Here is a 22724-nt window from a genome sequence, read left to right as displayed (position 1 = left end):
GTAGAGCTTCCAAATCCCGTGAGGTCCTGGTTCCTCTCTATTCGGCCCTGGTTAGGCCTCATCTAGAGTATTGCGTCCAGTTCTGGGCTCCACAATTCAGGAAGGACGCAGACAAGCTGGAGCGTGTTCAGAGGAGGGCAACCAGGATGATCAGGGGTCTGGAAACAAAGCCCTATGAAGAGAGACTGAAAGAACTGGGCATGTTTAGCCTGGAGAAGATTGAGGGGAGACAGGATAGCACTCTTCAAATACTTAAAAGGTTGTCCCACAGAGGAGGGCCAGGATCTCTTCTCGATCCTTCCAGAGTGCAGGACACAGAATAACGTGCTCCATTCTTCCAAATATGGGGTGGTGGTATTTCTCCCCACTCTTCACCCCAGAGCTTCATTCCCCACTCGTCTTTCTCTCCCTGCCTCCTAGGAGTTTCATGCGACATTCCCTTCCATCCTAGCTGCGTTGGGCAACTCAAGAGCTGTGGCCATGGTGGAGAAAAGAGACTATTATTGTTGTTGTTATTATCATCATCTTTATTTGTATCCTAAGAGCCTCGTGTGGCGCAGAGCAGTAAAGCAGCAGTTTCTGCAGCTGAAACTCTCCCCTCGGCCTGAGTTCGATCCCAGTGGAAGCTGGTTTCAGGCAGCCGGCTCGGGTCGACTCAGCCTTCCATCCTCCCGAGGTCGGTAAAATGAGTCCCCAGCTAGCTGGGGGAAAGGTAATCACGGCCGGGGAAGGCAACGGCAAACCACCCCGCTATAAGGCCTGCCAAGAAAACGTCAGCGTCCCTCCAAGAGTCAGTAATGACTCAGTGCTTGCACGAGAGGTTCCTTTCCTTTCCTTATTTGTATCCTACCTTTTGCCCAAGGCTGGGCCTCAAGGCAGCTTTATAAAATTAAATAGAAGTAAAAGCTATAAGTAAAAATATACAAATCTTTCAATATTAAAACATTTCAACACTTAAAATACATATTAAATTGTAAAAGTCTAAAACATAAATGGAGGTTTGTGTTATTCAGCAAAGGCCTGTCGGGATAAAGTTTTCGCCTGCCTCCAAAAACACATCAAGGAGGGAGCTGGTCTAGCTTCCCCAGGAAGAGAGTTCCAGAGCACCGGAGCAGCCACCGAGAAGGCCCTGTCCCATGTTCCCACCAAGCGTGCCTGTGAAGATGGTGGGACTGAAAGAAGGGCTTCCCCAGAAGATCTCAAAGCATGGGCAGGCTCATAAGGGAGAATAGTCTTTCAGATAACCTGGACCCGAGCCATATAGGGCTTTATAGGTGATAACCAGCACTTTGAATTGTGCCCGGAAACCGACTGGAAGCCAGGGGAGCTGTTTTAACAGGGGAGTTCTCTGCTCCCTGTAACCAGCCCTGGTCAACAATCTGGCTGCAGCTCTTTGAACCAGCTGAAAACTAGCAGCATTCTCACCCCATCTCCCTAAAATGATGCAGCCAAATCCCTGGGATTTTAGGTCGGACTCAGAAGGCTATCCGGCAAAGTTTTTCACACACACACATGAAGCGATGTGGTTACCAAAGGTCAAGTCTGTCTTGAGGACTAGAACATTTGCAAGGTAGAAGTTTTCCTTTCCACCCCGAGGAATGAATCTCAGCCACTTGTTTGTATGAGAGGTGGAGGAGAAATATTTGGGTGTAGGGTAGGCAACTTGGTGCCAATGAGCGGTTTGGGGCTAGCACTTCCCTAATCCCTGACCACTGAGCTATGTTGGCTAGGGCTTATGGGAGTTGTAGTCCAAAACATCTGGTCAGCATCAGCTTGCCTTCCATGAAACTTAAACTGAATCAAGCCTGCTGCTCTCTGTATAGCTCCGCCCTGCTATTTGCATAGCCCCACCCCCTGGGTTCTGTTTCGTGGGTCATGTCAGAGCGTGACATAAGGTCTGACGAACGGCGGACGGAGACACGCTAGATAATGGTCTCGTATTCCTGGCGCATCGTTTCGATGTAGATCTCCTCGCGTTCCCAGTAGAAGAACGAATGTTGTTTCTCTGCATCATGGCCGCCGGATATTTTCTTATCGGAAGGCGACGGCGGCGGCCTTTCATCTACAAGAAATTAAATTGTCTATTCATTCATTGTTTTGATGCGGACCCTGCCTTTCTACCAAGAAAATGGTGCTCAAGGTGCTAAGAATCATGGGAAGTATTTTTTATATATATATATATATATATAAAAAACTACATTTCAAACAGACACATTCTGAAAATGGATCTCTTATCGATTGATTCATACTGTATATAATATATACTGTAACATGTATTACTCGTACGGTAGAAAAACGCTCAGGATGTTCAAACTAGAAGAATGACAGCAAAACCCGGAGACCCTCTTCCTGCATACATTCAACATCATCGTTCATGCTTTCATCCGTTTATCGGTCTGCTACTTTCCCCCTCAAGATTGCGGCCAAATAGATGGCATGAGCAACAATAAATATTTTTAATTTTTTTAAGGAAAAGGTGCAAAAGCAAGAAGGTGCATTCTCTGCCGAATATCACAAACACACCTATTCTCATCCCTTTACTGAAGCATAAAATCTCAAATGTTTCTTTGTGGCGGGAGCCACAAAGGTCTGAAACTGGTTTAAAACGTACAGTGTAGACGTGCTTTTCGCAAACATTACCGGTTTCAGTTTCGGTGTCAACCGTCCTTCCAAAGAGGAAAACAGTAGCAGCCATCATGGCAGACAAGGTCAAAACCATGAGAAGAACGGCCCACCAGCGCGTCTGTAAGAAGAAGAGAGTTTGTGTCAATGAAAAAACCGTTCCGAAATTCAGACTTGGAGGGTGTGTCCTACAGTCAAAGGTCCACGAAAGTCAAAATTTGGAGCTGTGCTCTGGGTTAAGCCTAGGCGAGGCAGTGTGGTGTAATGGTTAGAGTGTTGGACGAGGACTGGGGAGATCCTTGGTGGAAAAACAGTGGGATAGAAAAATAGCATTTTGTAGGTGCCAGTTTTAACCTATAAAGCCTCCAGACTGCAGGACCTGACTGCAATACCTCTCCCAACCTGAACTTTCCCGAACACTGCATCTAACATCTCTAGCCTTCTTCTGAGTGCCACCTCCAAGGGATGGCTCAGAAGCTAGTGACAAGGGAGAGGGCCTTCTCAGTGGTGGCCCCTGACAACGGAATGAGCTCCCCAGTGTTGCTCCCCGCCTGGCACCAACACTGTCATCTTAGACTCTTGTTCATGCATTGGTTATTTCTCGGTTGGACTACTGCAACCTTCTTCTCACTGGCCTTCCTTCTTCTCACATCAGTCCGTTGGTTTCTGTTCACCACTCTGCCGCAAAGATCATCTTCTTGGCTCGCCGCTCCGACCATGTTACTCCGCTTCTGAAATCTCTTCATTGGCTTCCAATTCACTTCAGAATCCAATATAAACTTCTCCTGTTAACCTTCAAAGCTTTTCACGGTCTAGCTCCTTCCTATCTCTCCTCTCTCATCTCACACTATTGCCCCGCTCGTGCTCTTCGCTCCTCTGATGCCATGTTTCTCGCCTGCCCAAGGGCCTCTACTTCCCTTGCTCGGCTTCGTCCATTTTCGTCTGCTGCCCCTTACGCCTGGAACGCTCTTCCAGAACATTTGAGAACTACAAGTTCAACCGCAGCTTTTAAAGCTCAACTAAAAACTTATCTTTTTCCTAAAGCTTTTAAAACTTGATGTTGTGCAGACTTCTACTGTTACTTTCTACTGTTAGTTTTACCCTACCCTGTGCCTGCTTACCCTACCCTGTACCTGTTTGCATTCTCTTCCCCTCCTTATTGTTTTATTATGATTTTATTAGAATGTAAGCCTCTGCGGCAGGGTCTTGCTATTTACTGTTTTACTCTGTACAGCACCATGTACATTGATGGTGCTATATAAATTAATAATAATAATAATAATAATAATAATAATAATAATAATAATAGATCTTCGTATATTGGACAATGAATCAGATAATGAGGGAGATCCCCAGGCACATTGGCCCCACATGGGTAGACTCTTTGTTCATAAGGAATCTGACGGAAGCCAATTGATTGAAAGATTTTAATAATCTCCTTAGCCCTTGTTGAGTCTGGGAAAGTAGACTAGTGTCATCAGCATACATTAGAACTGTAACTGTCCTGGGGCCCATTTTGGGGGGCACATAATAATAATTGTTACTTAAGTCAGTTATTAAACAATTAATGTAGATGTTAAGCAGTGTTGGTGCTAATAAGCATCGTTGGCCTTCGCCTCCAGGAATTGATCCAACCCCCTTTTAAAGCCATCCAAATGGGCGGCCTTCACTACATCTTGTGGTAGGGAGTTCCGTAACATGCAGTCGAGATCATTCAATCTTGCTATTGCTCCCCTGTCCTGCTTTGTTGGTCCCTGGTCAACAACCAGTTGGCCTCTGTGTGAACAGAGTGCCGGACTAGATGGACCCTCAGTCTGATCCAGCATCCGGGCTCTTCTGATGTTCTTATGTCCCTCCAAGGTGGGGAGTCCTCACCTTCATCCAGGTCGCCACGTCCTCCATCTCAATGAAGTCCAAGATGAAGTTTTTCACCCTGGCCACAGGCCCATCTTCATCCACAAACCGACAGATGTGGAACTTGTCACAGTAGCCGCTCTTGTCTCTGCACGGCGATCCCGGGAGCAGTGGGATTTCGGAGCCGTTGAAGAAGAGGGACCACGCAGGGGAAGAGGTACCGGTGCAGCTCCCGGCCTGCCCTGGAGGAGCGAATTTCAGGGAGAAAATGCTTTGCGTTGAATGAATACGGCACTGGGTCAGCTCTCTTTTGAAGCAGTCTTTCTTACATTGATTGAATCTATATCCCACCTTTTTTCCTCCAAGGAACTCAAGGCGACATACCTAATCCTCCATTTCTATCCTCACAACAACCAAAACCTTGCGAGGTAGGTCAGGCTGAGGGTCTGTAACTGGCTCAAGATCACCCAGTGGGTTTCCATAGCCAAGTTGGGACTAGAACCCGGGTCTCCCAACTCCCAGTCCAACACTTTAGCCACTGGGCAGCTTGGATGGAGTGCTCCAATAAATTGAGGCGCCGTGGCACAAAATCCAAAGCCATCTCAAAAATATTTTGTATATTAAAAATAAATAAATCAGCAATCCTGATTTTGTCCCCTGTGCCTTTGGAAAAGCTAGGGAATATGGTTGAATCAGAGGAGGTGTTGGGTTTCCCAAAACATCCTGCCTTTTAGGTAAAGAGGTCTGCCACGTGATCCACAAAGCTTTATTTAGGCAATGAACATCTCTTCCCACCTGAAGAGAGTCCAACCTCTAGGAACATTTCTCTAGGCAAAACTATGCAAAGTAAGCAAGACAATTGTCCTTTCAAGAAGAACAGGAAACCCTTTTCCCAGAATGCTTAGCTTCAAGGAAGCTGGTTCTGAGGAAGGCTTTGGCGAGAAGCTAGCCGGGCTGACTTTCTCTCACCTGCCCGTTTGAGTCAGCCAGCCCTAAAGTGCCCTCCCCGTCTGAAGAATACTGATTTCCCACAGACTGTGTGTTGTGAACGTTTTCAGTGATAAGGTCTGGCGAAGGTTCATCCCCAGCTGGTGACGAGCCCGTGAGAATCACCTCCCCCACTTCCCGTGTAGGCCGGTACGTTTCTGGTGCTGCCTCTTCTGCTTCAGAATCTGATTCCGATTGATCGCCTCAAACTCCTTCCCCCAGCCTAAGGGGTACAGGCCTAGTCACCACAGGAGGGGACTTTCTCCCTAAAAAGGGGCAGAGACACATGGAGAGGAAATCCGGTCGCTGGAGTCAGACCCAATCAACAGTTTAACCTGGGCTCCCCAACATGGCACTCACAGCTACTGATGTACCCAAGGGACAACTCTCTTGGCGGCCTGCCCACCAGATTCTCTGCCCCTTCTGATTTTCATTTTATTTTGTAAGATCTTCATTTGAAAAGAAAAGAAGAAGAAAATGGATACTGCACAATGACATTCTGCCCTTCAGTGCCATCTCGATTTGCGTTCTGAGAAGCGGGTTTCCGGGCTCTGTTTTTCACTCATTTTTCACCTGTTTTCCTCCTGGGAAGCCCGACTGTTTTATGAACGTGCAAGTCCCGCTGCCATGGCAGCCATTTTGTGAGAGTGCCCACCGCCCTCTCAAAATTATAGCTGTGAACCCTAACCTCAGAAAAGCCGGGGACCCCAGTTTTAAGCATTAATTCCTCCCCACCCCACCCCAGATTTGCCCAGGCATTTTTAATTTTAGCATCTCCGGCTCAGCTTTCTAGCCTGCCGGGCATTGAAGAAAGACGTTCAAGGGCAGAGGTCACTGCAGATTCAAGAGTCTACCCTTACTCCTTACTGTCACGCTTACTCCGGTCAAGGAAGCTCGTAGTCTTGGCTTGATATTTGATTCCTCGCTCCTTTATTCCTCATATCGAGGCAGTAGCTAAATCCTGTCGTTTCTTCCTGTATAATATTGCCAGGATTCGACCATTTTTGTCTGTCTCTTCTGCCAAGACTCTTGTTCATGCATTGGTTATTTCTCGGTTGGACTACTGCAACCTTCTTCTCACTGGCCTTCCTTCTTCTCACATCAGTCCATTGGCTTCTGTTCACCACTCTGCTGCTAAGATCATCTTCTTGGCTCACCGCTCTGACCATGTTACTCCACTTCTGAAATCTCTTCATTGGCTTCCAATTCACTCCAGAATCCAATATAAACTTCTCCTGTTGACCTTCAAAGCTTTTCACGGTCTAGCTCCTGCCTATCTCTCCTCTCTCCTCTCACACTATTGCCCCGCTCCTCTGATGCCATGCTTCTCGCCTGCCCAAGGGCCTCTACTTCCCTTACTCGGCTTCGTCCTTTTTCTTCTGCTGCCCCTTACGCCTGGAACGCTCTTCCAGAACACTTGAGAACTACCAACTCAATCACAGCTTTTAAAACTCAGCTAAAAACTTTTCTTTCCCCTATAGCTTTTAAATATTGAGTTTGTTCTGACCCTATACTGTCAGCTTCACCCTACCGGGTGCCTGTTTGCATTCTCTTCCCCTCCTTGTTGTTTTATTATGATTTTATTAGAATGTAAGCCTATGCGGCAGGGTCTTGCTATTTACTGTGTAATCTGTACAGCACCATGTACATTGATGGTGCTATATAAATAAATAATAATAATAATACCCCAGGGGTGGAGGAACTTTTTCACTTCTCTGGAAACCCCCAGCCAAGCGCAATCATGAGTGCTGGGTCCGATGGTACCTGACACATGGCCCACAGCTGGTTTGCTCCTGAGCACCTTGCCACTGCATATTTTGGAAGCGGGCCAGAATATATCCTTCAAAATTCAGCTGCGGGCTGGCAGAAGTTGAGCATTGGGCCAGATACAGCCCAGCAGCACAGGGTTCCTCAGTCCGGGTTTTCCGAGGCCGTTTTCACCACTCTGCCCTGAACTGCCGGGATCATGGGATCATAGAATCATGGAATCATAGAATAGTAGAGTTGGAAGGGGCCTATAAGGCCATCAAGTCCAACCTCCTGCTCAGTGCAGCAATCCACCCTGCATTGGGTTAGAAATTTAAGGGCGGGTTAGAAATTTAAGATGAAATGAAGACCTGGCGCTTGACAACAGAGCTGGCATCTCTCTCGCTGGGAACTGGAGACACAATCGCACTGTTCCAACCCGTGCTGCATGCAGAGCGAGCCCACGCAGAGCTAAGGGGTGAGAATGGGAGAGAGAAATTCAAGAACAGAGAGAGATAGGGAAGACTTCAAAGCGGAGGTGGTTCATCATTCGCCTCAGCTTTTGGAGTTTGGGAGACTGCCCAGCTCCTTCACAGCAGCAGCAGGACTCATGCTAGCAATCCTACGTGTAGTTACTTGGGAGTAAACACTAACTGAACTCAGCTGTGCTTACTCCAGATTGCAGAGGCTCAGTTTGTAAAACACAACGGGCTTTCACCAAAGATCCTCAGCCAAGCCCAAGTGCAAGCTTTTGCTTTGAATGAGAAATGCAAACCATCTTGCAAAGACGTGCTACCATTTAAACAGCTAGATGAAGTAGAGGCTCCATCAAAGGAAAGCAAAGAAGCCTCTCATCTCTGCTTTCTTGTTTTCCTCATTCTTTGACTTATCCTATGCTGGTGGGTCACAAACAGTAAAACCTCAAAGCCTTCTTATTCCCTCATTCAGGGCAAGGAGGGTCCATCAATGACCCTAGTATTCTAGCAGATCACCTCACTGTTCCTGCTCTGAAAAGAAGTCCCAGAGCTACGTTCCCCCTTCCACTAAAGCACTGCATGTGAGGATGCGGAAATTAGAGTTTGTTCGCGCAAAATTCACTCTGTGATGCCCAGTGATGGAAGAGAAGGGAAGGGATTTTAGGATGACCCACATGGGACTATAACAAACTCTAGTTGGCAACTAGGCTTGTTAGAGGGTTCTCGTAACATTGGAGGGGGAAGTTGAAGACCCTTGACTATCATCCCGCCTTCTCCCACATTCCATTGTGTTCCTTATTCTCCTCTCTCTCTTTTTCCTGACAATTATTATCATTATTATTTATTGTAAACCACCCAGAGAGCTTCAGCTATGGGGCGGTATATAAATGTAATAAATAATAATATAATAATAATATCCCACCTTTTTTCCTCCAAGGAACCCAAGGCGGCATCCATAATCATCCTCCTCCTCTTCATTTTATCCTCACAACAACAACCCTGTGAGGTAGGTTGCACTGAGAGTCTGTGAATGGCCCAAAGTCACCCAGTGAGCTTCCAAGGCTGAGTGGGGACTAGAACCCAGATCTCCTGACTCCCAGTCCAACACTTTAGCCACTACACCACACTGGCTCTCCATGACATGTAGCATCCAGTCTAAGGACCTGATTTGACCCAGCAGCTGCCAGCAATATCCCAACAAGAGACTATTGGTCAGCATCTGGTGAAATTCCCTCTTCATCACAACAGCTAAAGCTGCACGAACCCGGCCCTCTTTTGTATCTGGTCACTCTGGTATAGTTCCTGCAGCTTTAACTGTTGTGATGAAGAGGGAATTTCACCAGGTGCTTCATGCATACAAATGACAACCACAGAAATTCCCTTTTCTGTGCAACTGTTAAAGATACAGGAGCCCGGTCCTCCTTTCCATAGGGTCACCCTAGCTAAAGATACAGGAGCCTGGCCTCCTTTCCATAGGGTCACCCTAGCTAAAGATACAGGAGCCCGGTCCTCCTTTCCATAGGGTCACCCTAGCTAAAGATACAGGAGCCCTGTCCTCCTTTCCATAGGGTCACCCTAGCTAAAGATACAGGAGCCCGGTCCTCCTTTCCATAGGGTCACCCTAATTTAGAAGTCATGGTAAAACAGCCATTGAGCCCCAGAACTCACCCCGTCCAGACACACCCGGGAGTTCATGCCACAGACGGTGAAGTTGGCTTTCGGAAGTGGGGAGGGGCACTCGGGCGCTGATCCGGTGCAGATGCTTTCCAAGGCGCAGTCGGTCTCCTCCTGGCATCGCTGTCCTTGGGGTTTAGGGATACACTTATGGCTGCAACAGAGTCCCTGACTTGGGCTGTGGAAAGAAAGAAGGGGCTTTTGTGAAAGAGAGAGCCACCACCAAACAGGCTGGCCAAAACGAGAGGGTCCAAAATCCTACACATCCTTGTTATTGGTGACTAAATACAATATACAGGGATTTACGCAGGACTGGAATAAGGAATTTGACCTCCCCATTCTGCCTAATCAGCGGATCCCCCCTTCGGCATCTCCCTGAAAGACTGTGTTCGCAGTTTGGGGGTGCTCCTGGATCCGTCGCTCCAAATCACAGCCTAGATGGATGTGACGGCCAGGAGTGCCTACTATCAGCTTCGGCTGATACGCCAGCTGCGCCCCTTCTTAGAGTCAGAAGAACTAAAGACGGTCGTGCATGCGCTGGTAACCTCAAGGCTTGACTTCTGCAATGCGCTCCACATAGGGCTACCGTTGTACCTAGTTCGGAAACGTCAACTAGTTCAAAATAGGGCATCCAGGTTGTTCACCGGTACATCTAGGGGTGAGCATATTACCCCAACATTAAAATCACTCCACTGGCTGCCAATTAGTTTCTGGGCAAAGTACGAAGTGTTGGTCATCACCTTTAAAGCCCTAAATGGTTTGGGTCCAGGTTACCTGCGGGATCGCCTTCTCCCATATAGTCTGCCCCGCACACTCAGGTCCTCTGGGGTGAACTTACTTCAGTCAGCTAAAACTAGGCTGACATCAGTTTCCCAGCGGGCCTTTTCTTCTCTCGCCCCCAGATTGTGGAACGGCCTGCCGGAGGAGATTCGTCAAATTAACTCTCTGTGTGATTTTAAGGCAGCTTTAAAGACTAGCCTTTTCCAGCAGGCCTATCCAGATCAATGTTAAATGATGAATTTTTAAGATGTATTGATTCCTGTTCTAATGTTGTTCCCTGCCTCGATCCAAAGGGAGAGGCGGATAAGAAATAAATAAAATTATTATTATTATTATTATTATTATTATTATTATTATTATTATTATTATTATTATCTGTCAGGTCCATGGATCTTAGGCTGCATCTTATTCTGCCCAAAACTTTAATACGGGACATGAAACCATCAAATTCAGCTGATAGCCGGCGGTGCACGGCAGCTCACGTTTCTTTTAAACGCACAGTTTTGGCAATGTCCGCTAGTTGTTGTTTTCAGGGAAGTTATTGCACGGATAAACTTTGTACTGGAACAGGCTTGAATATTCACTGATGTACATGCTCTTTTAAATTATCCACCTGCTTCTTGGAAATTAATGAACGGCCAGCATAAAAGGATTCCCCTCTGCCCTTTTCATAGAATCACAGAATCATAGACTAGCGGAGTTGGAAGGGGCCTACAAGGCCATCGAGTCCAACCCCCTGCTCAATGCAGGAATCCAGCTAAAATGACAGCTAAAAGGCTGAGCTTAGAACATTGGAAGGATAAATGGTATGGACTGAGGACCTTGTAACACTTTCAGCATTTGAACGGGTGGCAGACAGACACCACCTTCAAATGGATACCTGGTCCACAGGCAGAAAACAGTTCTGCAACCTTTTTCCTGTCTAAACACACATAGGATTGCACCTTTATTTGGATACCTGGCCCACTTTCGTTGAAGCCTATGTATAATTGCTAGTAAGTTGTATTTTCATACATATTCATTTCATAGGTATTCATTGCTGTGGATATACACAAATCTATGTATGCATATTATTATTATTATTTTAAAAAGTTCAAAATAATGAACAAAGAAGGACGCAGTGCAACAGCACCCTCCCACCCATGTTCCCCAGCAACTGCTGTACACAGGCTTACTGCCTCGGATACTGGAGGCAGCACACAACCATCAGGGCTAGTAGCCATGGATAGCCTTCGCCTCCAGGAATTTATCCAACCACTCTGGGAGGATCGAGAAGAGATCCTGGCCCTCCTCTGTGTGACAACCTTTCAAGTAGTTGAAGAGTGCTCTCATGTCTCCCCTCAATCTCCTCTTCTCCAGGCTAAACAGGCCCAGTTCTTTCAGTCTCTCTTCATAGGGCTTTGTTTCCAGACCCCTGATCATCCTGGTTGCCCTCCTCTGAACATGCGCCAGCTTGTCTGCGTCCTTCTTGAATTGTGGAGCCCAGAACTGGACGCAATACTCTAGATGAGGCCTAACCAGGGCCGAATAGAGAGGAACCAGGACCTCACGTGATTTGGAAGCCCTACTTCTATGAATGCAGCCCAAAATAGCATTTGCCTTTCTTGCAGCCATATCGCACTGTTGGCTCATATTCAGTTACCTGCACAGAGCTCCCGGTTTCAGCCGGCACCGGATCCCGTTTGACTCGCCGGCACTGAAGCAGCAGGCGTCAGCGGCATCACTGCCGACGTCGCACTCCTCGCCCGGGTCCACAATGCGGTTCCCGCAGATGGGGCGGTCCGTTTCTGGAAAGAAATGGCGAAGGAAGAGCTTGTGGCAGGAGGGAAAGGGAGGTCCGTCTAAAGGACATCCGCCAGAGCTCAACAGAAAAGATGCAAGAGAGCCCAGATCTTGGTGTACACAACTGAACACTGGAAGCTGCATTCTACAGAATCAGACCCTGGGTCCATCTAGCCCAGGGTTGTCAGACTGGCAGCAGCAGTTCTCAAGTTAACGGGCTCAAGTTAAAGGAAGCCAGATTCCGGCTGGACATCAGGAAAAACTTCCTGACTGTTAGAGCAGTGCGACAGTGGAATCAGTTACCTAGGGAGATTGTGGGCTCTCCCACACTAGAGGTCTTTAAGAGGCAGCTGGACAACCATCTGTCAGGGATGCGTTAGGGTGGATTCCTGCATTGAGCAGGGGGTTGGACTAGATGGCCTTGTAGGCCCCTTCCAACTCTGCTATTCTATGATTCTATGATTCTCCAGGGTGGCGGAGCTGTCTTCACAGCACCAAGTTGGTGCTGCATTCCCCCCAAATCCTGCAGTTTGTCTTACCCGGGGTGGTGTGGGGTAACGTGGGGTTGCACTGGGTAATCCCCATGCCAAGGAAGAAGCAATGGGTTTCCGGGGGTCATCCGGGTACTGGAGTCGCTCCACCTTCCTCCCTTCTGGCAACCAATCATGGGTCGCCTTCCACCAGGATCACCCTCTGGATCAGACGGCGGAAGAGCCGAGGTGAACTTGCTCCCACCGAAGAAGTCGGGATAAGTCCCTGACTTTTTTTAAAAAAAACTGCGCAGCGTCACGGGAAAGCCTGTGAATCCGCGGCTGTGTCCTATAACTGACGCAGCGCAGATTCACAGACACCGCAGGGCTCTGACCACGTATAGACAGCCCCAGGGTTTCAGGCCTGAGTTTTTCCAGACCTACCTGGATACGCCAGGAAACATACCTGGGACCTTCTGCCTGCGAAGTCCTGCCCCTTCCCCCAGCCACCAATCCCAGCATTTGATGTCCCAGAATTTGTGCATCCTCCCTCCCTATTCTCAAAGCCTGAATTGCTTCCCCTAAGACTTAGTGGTAATAAGAGCTTTAAGGCTGGCATTTGGGGTAGTTTGGCTCCACCCACCACTGGAATGTGGCCCCTGAACGCTTCTCTGAAATGGAATTTGGCCCTCAGAGTGAAAGAGGTTGAACACCCCTGCTGTCTTTTTGTAGTTCAATAAAAAGGGGGAATCCAAAACCCTTGCCAATCTACTGCCAACCACCCAGAGATCCACCAATAGATCCTAATTTTCTTTCTGTCCCCCACCCTGACTTATGGCTTTAACAGGACAAGCCTAGAACCACGAATGGAGCCCAGGAGCAGATGAAACTGACAGAAGATTGGTGCAATATGGTCTGAACAGCCAGTTCCCACCCACCCACCCACCCCAGAACACTCGCAGCTAATGTCTGGTCCAGAATTCAGTTTCTGGACTGTCTTCAAGGGCAGACCCACGTAAGGTGCATGGTAGTAGTCTATCCACTGCCATCACCTAGCATGCTCTTTACCTAGGATGCATCCATAGTGCAGGCCTCGATCCAGGAGTATTGCCCTCTTGTTTCTAGGGCAGAGCAGGCCCATCCAGAACCATCAGGATACCATAATCCAGGATCCTAACCAACAAGAGTTCCACCTCCTCCCCATGCCTTAGATTTGATAGCCCCAGATTCTTAATTAGTTTGTTACTCTAGCAATGCACCCGACGGAAGTTTGCAGCCTTAAGCAAAGAAACAGCGAGCAAAGCAAAGAAAGCCAGGTCTCCTTACCAACGAAGCAGTTGTGTTTCTTGAGTCTCAGGATGTTAGCGATGTAGGCCATGCTGCACGGGGAGAATTTGTCGTTGTTGAATTCACCCCCATCCGAGGCGTAGCCGAACATCAGGTACTTTCCATTGGTGGTGTCGATGTCAAAACGGGAACACTCTTTGCTCTCGTCGTGCTACCAAAGGAAACACACGCTGAAGAAATTTGCAACGGATTCCAGTGGGTTAGAACTTGTATGAATCCGTCCTGTGGATTCCGCAATGGACTGGTTTTTCCGAGTCAGATGGCTTCCGCAAACGTGTGGACCGGTTTTGCACTTTGAAGGGGGGGGGGGGATTTGAGCAAATTCACATTAGCGCATCATTGCAGTTGTGCATTAGTAACACACATTTGCGCAACTGCGGCGATGTGCTTTAGTCAATTAGCACCCGCAGTAATTCGCATTAAATACCACTTAATGATGCATTTGTGCATGTAGAAGAAGTCGGAATTCTGCTTAAAATATATGCATATCCAATTTTGTCAATGTGGGGATGACGGAATAAAAGACACCTGACAAATTGAGAAACTCAGGCGAAATGGATTTAATAACATCATATATTCCTCCGGTCAAGGAAGCTCGTAGCCTTGGCTTTATCTTCGACTCCTCACTCTCCTTTATTCCTCATATTGAGGCAGTAGCTAAATCCTGTCGATTTTTCCTGTATAATTTTGCCAGGATTCAATCATTTTTGTCTGTCTCTTCTGCCAAGACGCTTGTTCATGCACTGGTTATTTCACGGTTGGACTACTGCAACCTTCTTCTCTCTGGCCTTCCTTCTTCTCACATCAGTCCGTTGGTTTCTGTTCACCACTCGGCCGCAAAGATCATCTTCTTGGCTCACCGCTCCGACCATGTTACTCCGCTTCTGAAATCTCTTCATTGGCTTCCAATTCACTCCAGAATCCAATATAAACTTCTCCTGTTGACCTTCAAAGCTTTTCACGGTCTAGCTCCTTCCTATCTCTCCTCTCTCATCTCACACTATTGCCCCGCTCGTGCTCTTCGCTCCTCTGATGCCATGTTTCTCGCCTGCCCAAGGGTCTCTACTTCCCTTGCTCGGCTTCGTCCATTTTCTTCCGCTGCCCCTTATGCCTGGAACGCTCTTCCAGAACACTTGAGAACTACAAACTCAATCACAGCTTTTAAAACTCAGCTAAAAACTTTTCTTTTTCCTAAAGCTTTTAAAACTTGATGTTGTGCGGACTTTATACTGTTACTTTCTACTGTTAGTTTTTCCCTACCCTGTGCCTGCTTACCCTACCCTGTACCTGTTTGCATTCTCTTCCCCTCCTTATTGTTTTACTATGATTTTATTAGATTGTAAGCCTATGCGGCAGGGCCTTGCTATTTACTGTTTTACTCTGTACAGCACCATGTACATTGATGGTGCTATATAAATAAATAATAATAATAATAATAATATTCCTAGCATCATGCAACCAGGCAGTTTCCTCTCCTCAAATGTAACATAAGACGTGCCCTGCTGGATCAGACCAAGGGTCCATCTAGCCCAGCACTCTGTTCACACAGCTGTTGACCAGGGATGAACAAGCAGGACATGGTACAACAGCACCCTCCTGCCCATGTTCCCCAGCAAATGGTGCACACAGGCTTACTGCCTCTAATACTAGAGATAGTACACATTTTGTCTTCGGGCAGTATTTATTTTTATTATTTATTGGTAACATTTATGTACCGCTGGATATAACAGAATCTCTCAGCGGTTCACAACATTAGAAATGCAATATTAAAACGCAGTGTTAAAACATAGTAAAAAAAAAAAAAAACATGTTATGAAAAAACTTCTAACAACCATAAAAGAGCAGTAAAATGGAGCGGCATAGTAAATTTATTTAAGGCCCAGGGAAGGCCTGGGTGAACAATTGTGTCTTCAGGACGTGTTTGAATGACGCCGCATTTTCTGCCTCCCGAACTACACAAGGGAGGTTTTTCTGAATGGTGGGTGCCACTACAGAGAAGGCTCTGCCATCTGGGCATTTCATGATGACATTCCGTCCATTTTGGAATGCCCAGCAAGTCCTCCTCTGCTGATCTTAAAAGTCACCTGGATATAGATATAGATATAGACGGGAAGGCGGTCAGCTAGGTATCTTGGTCCCAAGTTGTTTAGGACTTTATATGACAGTAACATAACTCCAAGGCTGGAGTTAAAATCGCAGGAAGAAACATTAACAATCTCAGATATGCAGATGACACCACTTCGATGGCTGAAAGCGAGGAGGAGCTGAGGAGCCTTGTGACGAAGGCGAAAGACGAAAGTGCAAAAGCCGGGTTGCAGTTAAACCTCAAAAAAACCAAGAGTATGGCAACCAGCTTGATTGATAACTGGCAAATAGAGGGAGAAAACGTGGAGGCAGTGACAGACTTTGTATTTCTGGGCGCAAAGATTACTGCAGACGCTGACTGCAGCCAGGAGATCAGAAGACTTCTTGGGAGGAGAGCAATGAGGATCTTGATAAAATAGTTAAGAGCAGAGACACCACACTGACAACAAAGGTCCGCATAGTTAAAGCAATGGTATTCCCCGTAGTAACCTATGGCTGCGAGAGCTGGAACATAAGGAAGGCTGAGCGAAGGAAGAGAGATGCTTTTGAACTGGGGTGTTGGTGTGGTGTTGGTTCTGAGAGTGCCTTGGACTGCAAGAAGATCACACCAGTCCATACGCCAGGAAATAAAGCCAGACTGCTCACTTGAGGGAATGGTATTAAAGGCAAAACTGAAGTACTTTGGCCACATAATGAGAAGACAGGATACCCTGGAGAAGAGGCTGATGCTAGGGAAAGTGGAAGGCAAAAGGAAGAGGGGCCGACCAAGGGCAAGATGGATGGATGATATTCTGGAGGTGACAGACTTGACCTTGGGGAAGCTAGGGGTGGCAACGGCCAACAGAAAGCTCTGGCGTGGGCTGGTCCATGAAGTCACGAAGAGTCGGAAGCGACTGAACGAATAAATAACAAACATAACCTTGTAGATGGCTCAGTAGCTAGTGCAGTTCTTTTAATACAGGTGTTGGGTGAGGACAACTGGATGTCCCCGTGAGCACCCTAGCTGCTGTGTTCTGCACTAGCTGCAGCTTCTGAACCACGCATGAGAGCAGCTCCACATAGAGCGCATACAGTACTATGGCGATGTAATAGCTAAGTAATCAATCAATCAGGCACTCACATACGCTCCCAGGCTGTGTCCAAGTTCGTGCGCAAGCGTGACGTGGATCATCCTGGGAGGCAAGAGCTGGCCATACTTCTGCAGCGTGATCAGCCCCGTGTTGAGGGAGACCTCTTTGTCCTGGAAATCCCGGTGCTTGGAGCAAATTCCTCCGGAATCGTCTGGGAGGCGGGCAGCAATTTAAAGAAGATTGAGGGATTACTCGATTGCAAACATCAACGCTGGGTTTCTCTGCCTCCCTCCTTTTCCCTTCCTCACCTCCGAAAGGCTGCACGCAGCAGTACGTAGGGAGTATAGACCAGGATGGACCAGGTGCAACGGTCCCGTTCGTGCCTCTTGCACGAAGCTGCCTTATGCTGAATCAAACCATCCAAAGGTGTTTGTGGATTTGTACAAGCAGTACACAACTAATAAAGCACACCTTGATAACATTCCATCACGAGGCATTGGAACCACTGGCTGCTGCTGCTGTGCTGGTTCTAGCCAAGGGAGTGCACAGCTGGTTGGTGGGTTGCGCCTTTCGGCTTGGACTCCCAGAACTCAGCCGCAGCGCGAAAGTGGTGCTGGGCTGGCATAGTCAGCGAATAAGCTTCTACCCCTGAGTCAGGCAGGCCATTTATTTCTCAGCTAAACCATTGCTCCAAGGGCCAAATTCCATTTTGGAGAAGCGTTTGGGCTTCCCATTCCAGTGGTGGGCGGGGCTAAAGCCAAAATGGGCGAGGCCAAAATGCAAGCGTGTCATAGATTAGGTGTTGCTGCCAGGAACTGAGCTGTAGGAGAAGCATTTCAACCTTGAAGAATTGGGGGAAGGACTTCAAAAATGCAAATGATTGGTGGTCGGGGGGGGGGAAGGGGTGGTGCCCAGAAAAGGAGGTGTGGCCATCTGGGGAACCCTGGAAGTCTGGATTAGTCCATCAGATTTAAGACCCCCAAAACTTGATTGTTTACTGGGGGTGAGCACTGGGGACAAAATAGCTTCAGAACCCACTTCAGGGGCTCGGACAGGGGGGCATTTAAATTCATTCTATGTACTTCGGACAAAACCTGCTGTGCTTCGGGCTCGAAGCAAAATGTCATTTTTACTTTCTGAAGCTTCGAGTGCCTCCCGGGTAAATGACAACATAACACAGCTGTTGTTGTCAAAGTCAACAGGGACTTTTCCAAAGTAGGGATGTCATAGGAACCCGCAATGGAATCAAATGTTTGGATTTCTATGAATCCAGCCCACAGATTTCTCAGGTCAGCTTTGCCCGAATCGCATGCATTCTGCAGACTTGAGAAACTTTTTTTTTTCTTTCCAGAATTTTATATAAATTTAGGTTTTGAAAAATATGTGAAATAAGGGAGGGGGGAACACCTGCCTAAAATGCACATTTCCCCCGTAGGTTAAAGCATGAAAATTCACATTTTGGAGTGGGGGGGATTTGCACATTTTCACAAGTGCGAATTTGCGCAAATCTGGATTTACTCAAATTTGGAAAATTGGGGGGAAATCAGACTCCACCAATGAGCAGACAACGGAACGAAAGTCACCTGACCGTCCACAAATCGCGGGCGGAATTGATTTTACAAAATCCAACATCCTTACTCTGAAGGCACACAGACGGGCGGAGCTGTCCAGGAGGAAAAATCAAGGTTGCACATTGAAAATAGCTGGAGGGTTGGGGAGTCCACCCCCAGCAAGGACTCTGTTGTAGCCCTTGCTGGGGGTGTGGAATTTCCTTCACCCCAGCTATTTCCTGAGATGGAGCTTTAATATTATTGTTTTATTTTATTTATCCCCTGCGTTTCTCCCTCCAAACTGGTCCTCACAGGAATAAAGCCCAGATTAAAATCATCTTTCTTTTCCCATAGTATGAGACCACCGAGAGCCATCCCCAGTCAGAGTCTCCTAATTTTCTTACCAGGCTGCCCATTAAAAGCAATCCCCAGAATGCCACTGTAGTCCCTGTCGGTCAAGAGGAACGCCAAGCAGTAGTTGTTCCAGTTGGACTTGGAGTGGAGCATCAGAAGCATCTCCGGGCTGATGAACGGAGGCAGCGAAGGGTCGTCCTCTTCGACAATCTGCAGAACAGGAGTAACCCTAAACCAGTCAAGTGAGCTGCAGACCACACGTTTCTTTATGATGGTTGTAGAACTCCACGGTGGAATTTTTACATCACCGTTGAGAAATGTGTCATCTGGAGGAAAAACACCACCCCACAGTGGAGTTGTGGTTTTTTTTTTTTAGAAAACTCTCCACACTGAATATCTACGTTGTGCAGAGGAGAGTTCCTGCACAACCATTGTGTTGCGTGGTAGGCTCCCTGGAGATTTTTGAGGCATTGAGTTGACTTTTCCCACTGACGACAGTGTTCTCTGGCAAGAGCGGCAAAAGGATGGAGTGCCGCTCTAGGAGAGCTGCTGGGATTGGGTTTCTTTTGCAGCAATGGGTGATGGGATACCATCAGAAGGACTTGGGGCGGAGAGAGGGCGGAGGAATCATAGAATCATAGAATAGCAGAGTTGGAAGGGGCCTACAAGGCCATGGAGTCCAACCCCCTGCTCAATGCAGGAATCCACCCTAAAGCATCCCTGACAGATGGTTGTCCAGGAGAGTAGAATCATAGAATTGTAGAGTTGGAAGGGGCCTCTAAGGCCATCGAGTCCAACCCCCTGCTCAATGCAGGAATCCACCCTAAAGCATCCCTGACAGATGGCTGTCCACACTTGAAGGCCTTTAGTGTGGGAGAGCCCACAACCTCCCTAGGGCACTGGTTCCATTGTCGCACTGCTCTAACAGTCAGGAAGTTTTTCCTGATGTCCAGCCGGAATCTGGCTTCCTTTAACTTGAGCCCGTTATTCCGCGTCCTGCACTCTGGGAGCATCGAGAAGAGATCCTGGCCCTCCTCTGTGTGGCAACCTTTTAAGTATTTGAAGAGTGCTATCATGAACTGCCAATCAAATGTTGCATTGCCTTTTACTCAACTCCACGGTAGCCCACAGTCACGCAGCAGTGGTGTTAGAACAGTTGTGTCGGGTGTAGCCCCCGCAAACTCAATAGATGAGTGGAGTTTTCCCACTGTGTAGAGAAATGTGTTGTCTGAACTGAGCCAAAATTTGATTTTTTTAATCCCCAAATAAAGTAGAGATGGCCAGCTAGACTTTGCCAAGGAAGACGAAGTGTCAACCTGAGTTCAATTGATAGATTCCCATTCATTGAGTTGTTGTTTTTTATTTACAATATTTGTATCCTAGTGGTGAACAGCAAACAGCGTGAAAGAATAAAAACTCTAGATTAAAATAATGCTTTTAAAAAAAGTTCTGATAAAATCATATTCTGATCAAACCACGGCTGGTCACTCGAGGAAAGCTTCCTGAAATAACAATGTTTTCAGGAGGCTCTGGAAACAACACATTGGTAAGGCCTGCCTGACCTCCAGAGGTAGGGAGTTCCGTAGGAAGGGGGCCACCACATGGAAGGCTCTTCTCTTGGTGGACTCCCGTTAGGCCAGCCTTCCTCAACCTGGGGCGCTCCAGATGTGTTGGACTGCAACCCCCAGAATGCCCCAGCCAGCTGGCTGGGGCATTCTGGGAGATGCAGTCCAACACATCTGGAGCGCCCCAGGTTGAGGAAGGCTGTGTTAGGCTATAGGTCCATGTGGAACCACCAGGAGCATCCCACTTTATTTATTTACTTATTGCAACATTTATATACTCCACCAGAAATATAGACAGATTCTGGAGGGGTGAACAGTAAAAGATAAAAAGAATAAGACGCCGTATTAAAACTTTCCCCCGTCCCACTGAATCAAGCATCACTGTTGTGCTTTTTCCTTCTGGTTTCTCCAGCCATATCGAAAAGAATCCCTTCCAATATTTCATTTCAAGACAGAAGTAATGTTGGAAGTATTCTCTTCGATACATCTGAAGAAAGCTCCCCAAGGAAGGACATTTCCGAAACGCGTTGAGCAGAATGATTTAATTTTTTCCCGGCCACCCGAAAACTTTATTTCTCTTCTGTTTTGCGAGAATTTTAGCTGAGCGACCTTTGGAGGACCACCAGTGGTCCAACCCTGCAGTAGCAAACGCCCTGTTGCTTACCAGCTTTGGCAGATTGCGTCTTCTCATCCCAGGATATACCTTTTTAAGGGAGCCCCAATGGCAAGCGCACTGGGCTGGGGTCGAACTTACATGAATGGTCTTAACTTTGAAGTCAATGTTCCTGATTTCGTCGAACTCCACCCCTTCGTATATAGCATTGGCGGCTTTTACGTAGCTGGCGATCTAAGGAGAACAGTAGAGGGAGAGGGAGAGAGAGAGAGAGATTTTCTATTGTGCCCTCACCTTTCTTCATTCTTGGTCATATCCAGGTGGAATTGTCCAGTTTGGGGGAAAAGGAGGCTAAGGGGAGACCTGACAGAGGTCTCCAAAATCATGCATGGTGTGGAGAACGTGGATAGGAGGACATTTCTTTCTCTCTTCCTCTCAAAATACTAGAACCCAACGGGATCTTCTGATGAAGTTGATAAAAGGAAGGACTACTTCACACAGCGCATACTTAGACTATGACGTTCGCTACCACAAGATGTGCTGATGGCCACCAATTTGGATGGCTCTAAAAGGGCGGTTGGATCAAGTCCTGGAGGAGAAGGCTATTGATGGCTACTAGCCCTGATGGCTATGTGCTGCCTCCAGTGCCGAGCTAGTTGGCCACTGTGTGAACAGAGTGCTGGACTCGATGGACCCTGGGTCTGATCGAGCATCAGGGCTCCTCTTCTGTTCTTATGTAAGTGTTTTATCACATGGTGTTGTTCCCCGCTTTGATCCAGAGGGAGAGGCGGGTAATAAATTTATTATTATTATTATTATTATTATTATTATTATTATTATTATTATGCTCGCAACTGGCCTCGCACAGATCTTCGAGGGTCATTTTGATGGCGCAATGCTCCTCCTGCACGTCTCCTGCTCTGTTTCCCCAGTTTTAGCATTGCAAATTAATCCGCAGAAAAGCCGATTTTTTAAAAAATAAGACAGTATTTGTTGAGATTTCCTGCCATGAGCAGGAAAGTTGCGCCGTAATATGCCCTCTAGAGGGCGATGTTACATTGATCTTTATGGGCCATGTGCAGGAAAGTTGCGCCGTAAAATGCCCACTAGAGGGCGATGTTACATTGATCTTTATGGGCCATGTGCAGGAAAGTTGCGCCGTAAAATGCCCTCTAGAGGGCGATGTTACATTGATCTTTATGGGCCATGTGCAGGAAAGTTGCGCCGTAAAATGCCCACTAGAGGGCGATGTTACATTGATCTTTATGGGCCATGTGCAGGAAAGTTGCGCCGTAAAATGCCCTCTAGAGGGCGATGTTACATTGATCTTTATGGGCCATGTGCAGGAAAGTTGCGCCGTAAAATGCCCTCTAGAGGGCGATGTTACATTGATCTTTATGGGCCATGTGCAGGAAAGTTGCGCCGTAAAATGCCCACTAGCGGGCGATGTTACATTGATCTTTATCGGCTCTCTTTCCATGTGTTATTTCAGCTCATTCCCAATGCGGAAGAAAGCAGGAAGCAAGAGTGAATTCATGCGACAGTAAGGAATCATGATTCCCCCCCCTGTCTGTAGATGCTCAATGTCATCCTCCAGTTTCCATTCCATGTTTTCCACCACTTTCATGGGCATTTGGGGAGTGGGGAAAATGCAGTATTTTTGTTGTTGTTGACTTCCAAAGAAAACCGAACTTTCCACCAGGGTCGTTGCAACAACGACCTGGACAGAGAGTTATTCCAAGGCATTTG

The 22724-nt window shown here is 47.3% G+C and overlaps 1 protein-coding gene across 1 annotated transcript in view; it reads right to left on the bottom strand.

The window, feature by feature from the left end:
* Positions 1-1922: 1922 nt before the first annotated feature.
* Positions 1923-22724, bottom strand: part of LOC134413185 (disintegrin and metalloproteinase domain-containing protein 10-like) — a 30424-nt gene continuing 9622 nt past the window's right edge. The window contains exons 7-16 of the mRNA XM_063147314.1: positions 21117-21209; positions 18848-19007; positions 16944-17104; positions 13718-13889; positions 11782-11926; positions 9354-9537; positions 7581-7680; positions 4498-4718; positions 2524-2743; positions 1923-2062 (exon numbers count right to left, since the gene is read on the bottom strand). Coding sequence (XP_063003384.1) covers positions 1923-2062; positions 2524-2743; positions 4498-4718; positions 7581-7680; positions 9354-9537; positions 11782-11926; positions 13718-13889; positions 16944-17104; positions 18848-19007; positions 21117-21209 — 1596 coding nt within the window. The remainder of the gene's footprint in view (positions 2063-2523; positions 2744-4497; positions 4719-7580; positions 7681-9353; positions 9538-11781; positions 11927-13717; positions 13890-16943; positions 17105-18847; positions 19008-21116; positions 21210-22724) is intronic.

The sequence above is a fragment of the Elgaria multicarinata genome, chromosome 23 (genome assembly GCF_023053635.1).
Source record: "Elgaria multicarinata webbii isolate HBS135686 ecotype San Diego chromosome 23, rElgMul1.1.pri, whole genome shotgun sequence".
Taxonomy (NCBI): Eukaryota; Metazoa; Chordata; class Lepidosauria; order Squamata; family Anguidae; genus Elgaria; species Elgaria multicarinata.
The sequence above is the reverse complement of the archived record's forward strand: the minus strand, read 5'-3'. Positions and strand labels throughout refer to the sequence as shown.